The 8,417-nt window shown below is 34.7% G+C and overlaps 1 protein-coding gene across 2 annotated transcripts in view; it reads right to left on the bottom strand.

The window, feature by feature from the left end:
- LOC100177150 (ATP-binding cassette sub-family A member 5-like) overlaps positions 1 to 7,957 on the bottom strand; it is a 21,701-nt gene extending 13,744 nt beyond the window's left edge. The window contains exons 1-15 of one of the 2 annotated variants that reach the window (XM_026836043.1): positions 7,777 to 7,957; positions 7,232 to 7,410; positions 6,869 to 6,941; positions 6,520 to 6,661; positions 5,471 to 5,565; positions 5,016 to 5,149; positions 4,365 to 4,451; positions 3,600 to 3,741; positions 3,131 to 3,319; positions 2,689 to 2,836; positions 2,084 to 2,237; positions 1,631 to 1,797; positions 1,060 to 1,256; positions 691 to 810; positions 162 to 300 (exon numbers count right to left, since the gene is read on the bottom strand). In XM_026836043.1, coding sequence (XP_026691844.1) covers positions 162 to 300; positions 691 to 810; positions 1,060 to 1,256; positions 1,631 to 1,797; positions 2,084 to 2,237; positions 2,689 to 2,836; positions 3,131 to 3,319; positions 3,600 to 3,741; positions 4,365 to 4,451; positions 5,016 to 5,149; positions 5,471 to 5,565; positions 6,520 to 6,661; positions 6,869 to 6,941; positions 7,232 to 7,410; positions 7,777 to 7,866 — 2,056 coding nt within the window. In that variant the 5' untranslated portion in view covers positions 7,867 to 7,957. The remainder of the gene's footprint in view (positions 1 to 161; positions 301 to 690; positions 811 to 1,059; positions 1,257 to 1,630; positions 1,798 to 2,083; positions 2,238 to 2,688; positions 2,837 to 3,130; positions 3,320 to 3,599; positions 3,742 to 4,364; positions 4,452 to 5,015; positions 5,150 to 5,470; positions 5,566 to 6,519; positions 6,662 to 6,868; positions 6,942 to 7,231; positions 7,411 to 7,776) is intronic. The other variant, XM_018813520.2, reaches the window with a different exon arrangement.
- Between the last annotated feature and the right edge of the window lie 460 nt (positions 7,958 to 8,417).

Here is an 8,417-nt window from a genome sequence, read left to right as displayed (position 1 = left end):
GCCTGCTTAATATTGCTTTACGATCTGTAGCATAAAAACATAATGTTTTCGGTTTAGTAAAACAAAAACAGTTAACTATCCTTGTGTGGCAGGCATTGATTGTTGGTATAACACGGATGTTTTGTTTCACACAAATAAAACCCCAATTATAGCATCCTTACCTGCCAAGATATCGGCTTCATCCATAAAATGAGTTGTGAGCAACGTGATACGTCCTTCTTTCCTGCTGCGTAGTACGTCCCATAGTTTATGTCGTGAATAGGGATCCATGCCCGCAGTTGGCTCATCCAGTATTAATATCTGCAAAAGGGGATTTAAATTTATGTTAATGACTTGCGAGTTTTCCAAGTAAATATCATAACATTTTTTTAATTATCAAAGAGGGAACTTTTATCTCTTTGAAAAAAGACAGTAAAGATCATAGTTTTTAAAGAACGAAAAGAAGGGAATCAACAGCAAAACGACAGTTGTTTAAACACAGTGTGGATATAGAAGTGTGGGGATACGTGTTGAACCCAAATGAACCTACAGAGAATATAATTCTACATAAGTGTAGTATGCCGGGTGTATAAACTAAAACTAATTAAGCTTTTTTTAAGTTAAAATAAACTAATACACAGAAATTTGTGGTTATAAACCACACACATTGAATTCCAACCAACATACATGGATGAATAAACATCTCATTACCTTTGGGTCCCCAATTATTGCGATGCCAACTGACAACTTCCTCTTCTGTCCACCGGATAACTTGTTGGAAAATGTCTCAGCTTGGTCTTCCAAATCAACTAGTTTCAAGACACGATCAATCTGAGAGAAAAAAATTATCAAGGTTGGTGAAATGTTTAGGAATTGTGACAGTGGCCGGGGGGCTTCATGAGTTGTAACCATTTAAAAAAAAAAAATTTCAGTTTTTTTTAATTTATTGAGATTTAAAAACAGGAATATTCGCTAATTTAAAGCATGTCCCACTGCCACTAGCATATTTCGGAACTAGACAGTAAAACTTAAAAAAAACAAGTTTTTGTTGTAATACTGCAGAAAAGTTTCTCAGCTTACTTCTGCCTCTTGTTGTTCTTGTGGAATTCCTTTAATTCCAGCGAAAAGATTTAAATGTTCAAGGACAGAGAGTCGGTCCATTAGTATATTGTGTTGGGGGCAAACTCCCGTCATTTGCCGGATCTTAAGCATGTCTGACGGATTCCTCACGTCGTAGTTGAAGATGGAAGCCGTACCTGAGGTCGCCTCTACAAAACCTGGAGGATCAAACGCCGGTTTATTGTGGGTTAAAAATAAGGAGAATTTAAGTGAAAAATAATAAATATAACAATAACTTTGTGATATAAAATAATAGTGAAAGAAGAAAAATAGAAAAAAAACAGAATACATTTAAATATATAACATAATGCAAAAAGGTGTTACAAATTTTACCCTGCTGTTAGGTCATGGGTGTCCAATGTCTATACAAACAAGCAGAGCCAAACTATATTGCATTCACCACATTAAACAATGAGGTTACCTATGTTTAACAACTCAGTGTAACTGCATTTTAACAATGTCACCCCAGATTTTACTACAGCTTAAAAATTAGACTACAAACCACCCCAATAACGATTGCCAGCTAAACTACCTGTCAATATATTAAAGAGAGTTGTTTTCCCTGCACCATTATGTCCCAGTATAGCAGTGATCTGGCCTTCATAAATGTCGAGACTGAAATTTTTAACGGCAACTGTTCGTTCTTCACTGCTCGAGAAAATGTCCAAAGGTTCGTACACCTTAGTGATATTCCGAATTCTGTAAATATTTAAAGTATTTGATGAATAAAATGTTCTGTTTATAAAGGGAAGTAATTTAACACAGCATATACAGTAACATGTTTGACAAAGGTATCGTAAATGATGTAGCAGCAGGGAAGCAGCTGTTTCCCTCGAAACATCCTTTAGAAAAAACATTGATTTTGTTTTTGAAGCCTCTCCCTTTGTTTTCCCTCATTCCTGATTTTTCATGTTTATTTATTTTACCAATAAAAAAAGTCATGTCTTACACAAAAACTTTTAGTTTGAGAAGTAACTTTACTTACACTACTGCCTCCTTGCCCAAGAAATCGTCGTCTACGGCTTCTCTATCTGATGTAACATCGTTCGAAAACTCTTCATTGGTTTTCGCAGATTTGGAGGGACACCAGAAGGATGGGAGTAGACAAAATATGATGGAATTTCTCTGACCATATTCACCTGGAAAAACAAACATGGATTGGTAATGACATGGTGGATTGGTAGTAAGTATCAAGTCCTTTGTTTTACAAGAGTTATTTCCGATTATACTATGGCATGTCGATCATGGCTCAAAAGGTGGTTTAGGCGATAAAACATCTTTTTTTTCTAGCTGCACCACTGTACAGCCATGTTATATAAAAGAGACCGATTTGTATGGATTTCAAAACCTCCTTTGCGAGAATGATTTTCACTTAATTACCATCACAAGACATAATATTTACAAGTTGCAACACCTTCATGCAATAATACCCAGTTACAAGGGTTTTCCAACTCTGTTTTGAAACATCTATTTAAACAACGGGGAAAACCGTGACGCAATAAATTTCATGCCTTTTATTCTCCAGAAAATGAAGGTCTGTAACCTCCTGTCTACTCCTAGTAGTGAACACAAACACTAAACCATACATACTTGGTATAACATTGTCAAAATACAAGGTGAGCATGAAGTACAGGACGATATCAACACTCAGGAAAATATAAGTTAGTCCCAGCGGGTTCGTCCCTTCCCATATTGTACTAAAAGTTGCTCCTCCACTTGTTACCTCTAAAGCTGCTATCTGATAAATGAAAACAAATATTTAACTATCTCATGTTTATGGTAAAGTATGGGAAACTTATTATTGTAGATTCAAATGGATAAAAATATACACCTTGAAAATTCCTAATAATAAAGGTAAGCCTTTGATTGGAAAAAAAGTTGATTTTAAACAGTTTTTTTAAGACCTAATTACAAAACTTCGTTACGTTTTTGTTAGGGTAACATTTTCAGTTCTAAATTTTCCCGATGATCGTTTTTTTTACATTCATTATCTTGGTAGCGATAGCAACAAAATATCTTTATGGATGATTACCTTGTCTAGACCTATTGCGAATCCAGCGGGTGAAATGAGGTGTAGGAAGCAAACTGCAACCGTGCTTATGTTAGGCACGAAAGCAACAAGGAGGTAAAACAGAGAAAGTATCATAGTGAAGAAACTTGCGAACGCACCGGCAGATCGTGCTTTGTTGAAGAATGGCGTCAACATGAACGCCATCATTTGCTGTAAGGGTTGAATGAATGAATGTAACTTGCTTATTCATATAAAGCGAGAAATCGACAGTCGTTATAACACCGATGTTTTGTTTCATACACCTGGTGCTCGTTTATGAGTTACCACGTATGTGACTTTGTGGGTGGTTGTGTTTCTGTATGCTTGCTAATTCAAACAACACATTAGTGGCCACTGGGTTGGACACCACGTAAATATACTATATCGTCCAAAGTCTATTTAATAGTAAGTAAAGTGTGAATTTATGCCCCATAAGGTTAACTTAACTCACCAGAGAAATTGCATACAGGAATAAAATAAGGAAAATCAAGAGAAAGTTGCTGTTGGGGAAAAGTTTTCCAAACACGGCCACCATTGTCATTATCAACGTGATAAAGAACATCATGATGGTATAAGTGGCTGACCAACCTAACCTGTGTAAAGTACATACAAATAAAAGTTAGAAGAAGATTGTAGTCGATAGTTGAGCAACATACAGGGGTCTCACAGTGTAGTATGAAATTGGACCTGAGATTTTAAAGTTTGCGCATTAATAATACACAAGGTGCTAAAGCTTATAAGTGACTATTGGCTTGAAACAATGTCCCTTAAGTGTTTTGCACAATACATATAACATACATTAACAACGATAAAAAGAAAAGTACTTCGTAAAGCGATCACAAAACAGGTTTTATATTTAATTGAGTGAGTCACGTCGCGAGCAGCAAAACTCATAGCCTAAGGCAGAATAATCCTAATATTAAGACTAATAATGGTGAAGGTTTTATAGTAAAGTCAATATTAACAAGACAAGGGATTCGTAAACTAAATTATTTTTAAAACATTGAAGAATACAAACAAATTTGTTTGTACCATTTAGTAGTAATGTTCAGACCAATTTAAAACAAAATAAATAGTGATCTGATCATAGTACAGTTGGGTTATGAGCCAATTCTGGCATAAATCCCAGGTCCTCGACAAGGACCTCCCTGTATAGGTGCATACACTACAGTGTCAGTTTATATTTAAAATATATAAAAGTATCATGTTGACTTACCACAATGCAAGGTTGTATAATCCCATCATTTTCATGCCTTCTTTTATCTTTTTTTCTTTCTCATACACCACATGTACAAGAAGGAACCTATAGGACAAACACTGAATCAAACATCAAGTGCGAATATTCCTATAGTAGGGTGGGGTAAAATGGGACATGTTTTTATTCTCTAATCTTGTTCCATTTAGTGGTAAACAAAAAACATTTACAGAATTATATAAAACATAGTCAAATTTTTAGTTTTAAATTACAGAAGTTTTAGAATAAAAAATCATCATTGTTTTTATTAAAATGACCAAAGATTTATTCTATTTAGAATTCTAGATTTTGGGACAAATTACAAAAATTACAAAAGTTTTTTAAAAAATATATTATTTCATTCATGTGTATGTTAAAAATTACTAAGGATTTACCTCTAATTAGATTCTAAATATATGTACAGTAGGTTGGGGAAAGACTGGACATCTTTCAACTCTATTTTCTGGCCCCGTTTAGTAGTTAACAAAGAACATTCAAGAAATTATAAAACTAAATGCCCATGACTCCCATTGACCGTTGTTGATTGTTTAAAACACCATCAGGATATTTAGATATTATGTGCTAAAGGTGTCCCATCTTCCCCCACCCTACTATATGTTTTAAACAACTTACACCATTAATGGAGAGAGCGCCATCACGAGGTAAAGAGCTGTTAGGATTTGAAACACCATCCCATTTGCTATGTTGCCAGATTTTGCCATGCGTTGTACAGTGATGCTTGGAAATGCAACACTAACATTTTGTATCTGAATAAACATTTTATTCCTTTAATGTTTAAATTTAGTACAACAATAGGTTAAAATTCAAGGTTCACATTGGGTGAACCAAAAAAACAGTGTTTTCTTTGCCTTGATGTTAAAAAAATAAACATAAACAAGTTTGTCATAATGTTAAGAAATGATTGAGTCAATACTCAAGAATTTGTAGCTTATATAAAGGAATATGGTTAAAAAATGTTGGAAATTTGGCCTACCAAAAATATTCAACGATTCAAAAGGAAAAATAAAAATACCAAAATTGCAAAATGATAAAATTTGATGAAACAAAATACAACAACAAAGGTGAACCTGCATAATAGCTGTGTCAATCATGGCTTGTAATGTTGCAAACCCCGATGTGAGGTAAAGGTTAGCTGGACATGGCTGACCCAAACGACAATTCCCTGTAATAAAATATAATCTTAATATTGATATAGGCTGTACTACATATACATATATATATATATTATAGCAATATTATATGTCATAACATTGGTACGAACTTCTGGGGTTACATTATATTTTGTCAATGGGAATAACAAACTCTGTTTCAAAATATTACTTTTCCACACACACAAAGAGGAAAACAGACCCTACACTGCAGTTGCTACAGTGATATTGCACTACTTTGTCGGTAGGCATTTCAATTTCCATTTCGAAATTTTTAAATAATTAATTGTCTGCTATGCACAAATCAGTGCAGAGGTTCTTAAGTCAAAGGGTCGAGTGAATGATGTAAACTTGTCGTTAAAATATAGAGTTCTAGTAGGTTTCAATACAGAAATGACAGTCCTCAGTTCATACGGTGGTTTTAGTTGTAAAACCAAAAGGTTTAAGATGAAAAAAGAGGCGCTGGTTATCTAGCTATTGTCAAAGGTGCTTTTTAAAAAAGCTTAAGAACGTCGTAACTGGACACACATCGGAAATATGATACGGATCCTGTTTCGTTTGGACTTATTGTCTACGAGTCAGATGCGAGGAAATTTGAAATTTGATTCAGTTATTTTGAAACAGTAGATCAATATATATTATGCCTTGCATTGCAGTGACACAAATATGGTAACTATGAATGAATGTAACTTGCTGTATCCTTGCGTTGCAGGATAACGACAGTCTTATAAACCATGTTCTGTTTCATACACTTTATTCCCGCTTACGTGTCATCACGTATGTAACTTTGTGAGTGGTTATATTTTACACTATGGCTGACAATTTAGACAACCCCATTAGTGGCCCATGGGTTAAACTGTTGGAGCAATTGCTGTTAAGTATCTTGCTCAAGGTTACATACGTACACTGTGCCATAGCGCTGAACTATAGCAGCAACTTTATAAAAATGCATTACTTTAAATACTTACGTTCAGAAAAATCATAGGTAGCAGAGGAAGGTAAAGAAGTGAATGGGAACCGTAACATGTAGTCATCTATTGACTTATTAGGAAAGAAAATTCCAATCGGGTTCAAAACACTATTTGCTTTGTAAGCTGTCTCCATTTCAAGCTGTGTAAAAAAAGTTTTTTAACTAATGTAAAATTATGGGTCCATACTCCGTAGTAAATAAAAATAGAGAAAATATTTTAATAAATGCATGACGATGTACAGTAGTTTGGGTTAAGAAACTAGTGCAATCAATTGTAAACAGAAATTTACCCCACTCAACAACTCTACCAAATGTGAGTTAACATTTCAACATAATATAAAACTTACCAGTGTATTAAAGTATGTAACTGTTAGATTCTTAGGTGACATTGGACTAAAGCCTTCAATAGTGTTTATTAACCTGAAAAAGAAAATTATCAAAATAAAAAAATTTCAGTTGATTCGATTTACTTAAGTAGGGCAAGTTCAGCTTTCAATTTGAAATACTCATAAGCCTCCACTGGGTTGTAGCAATTACCATGCAGAACAAAATTTTCTGTGTAAAAATATGTGAAAAATTTTCCAACCCTGCAAAAAGCAAACTCCAATCTGCTCATTAGTAGTAATGAACATAGAATCAACAACCCAGGATTATCTTGTTATGGCATGAAATAAACATTATACCCACCGTTCAATAACCCCAATACTTACAGTTCAGCCTCAGCAAATTGTGGTGCAACGTAGAATAAAGTGTTGTTGGCAACGAGGTTCTGGTTTGAGAATAAATCAGTAGTATTTCCTTGTGGGATTTCAGGGTTGCTTTCTGGCTTGTAGGCAAAGTTTTTCAAAATAACGAGCAGAACGACAAAGTATAATGGCATTATAAGTTCCTAAAAAATGGGAAGAAATTAGTGTACAAAGATATAATATATATATATAATGAATTTGAGTTCCAAAATTTTAAACAGCTTAGGTTAAGGGCGCTGGGCATAGGCGCCAAACCAGGGGTGGTAGGGTAGGCAGGCTTACCCCGAATTGGTTTGTACTGCCTTAATCTGTAATGTTTGGCGCTTATGGTTAAGGGGCAGGGGATTTGATTCTCCATGTAATAAACCAAGTCAATTTTTTACTATCAACGAAACGGTATGTACAGACTTAAACTTCATATGAATACATATTGTGTTCAGAAAAACTTATTGGTACATATAAATATAAACATTAAGCTTTTTAAAAAGGTTATATGAATAAAATCTAACCTGAAAAGTTTCCGATCTCCTTCTTTTCTTTAGAAGATAATTGCGATAAACCAGAACCTTTACTTGCGTCCATATTGAATGAGAAGCCATGTTGTATATGAAGCAGTTTAGTGTTATATGTGCAAAACAACAAAGTAAGAGCACTGTACCGTGTTATTGTTTGCAGGGCATTTGTTGTGCTAAATATAGAATATAAACATTATTTCCGTTATGTTATAAACGTGATCGCATGAAACAAATAGTCGTTATATTCTGTCGACTGTCGCGTTAAACATTGTATGGTAACGCTACCCTGTCTGGGTTAAAGTGCAGTACCGTCTGCCGCAAACGCATTTTGTTTACAGAAATAGAATTGAGTTTTTACGTATGCATAACAAACAACAGACGTTACCGCGCTGTCCCAATTGTGTTCTACTGCACCGGTATAAAATATTAATAGTGTACTGACACCGCACTAACTGCCAATCAAACATTCTTTGTTTGGTAAATGTAATACCGGTGTCCTATATTACTGAACGGTGTCTTTTGAAACTAAGGCGCCCTACGCTAGTACATGTGCTTTATAACAACCACGCGCCTCTACAACTGTTCTCGCGTGTGCACGCACGCTATTTAAAGACGCGTGCGGTATAGCAAAACAT

This window comes from Ciona intestinalis, chromosome 9 (genome assembly GCF_000224145.3).
Source record: "Ciona intestinalis chromosome 9, KH, whole genome shotgun sequence".
Lineage (NCBI taxonomy): Eukaryota > Metazoa > Chordata > Ascidiacea > Phlebobranchia > Cionidae > Ciona > Ciona intestinalis.
The sequence above is the reverse complement of the archived record's forward strand: the minus strand, read 5'-3'. Positions and strand labels throughout refer to the sequence as shown.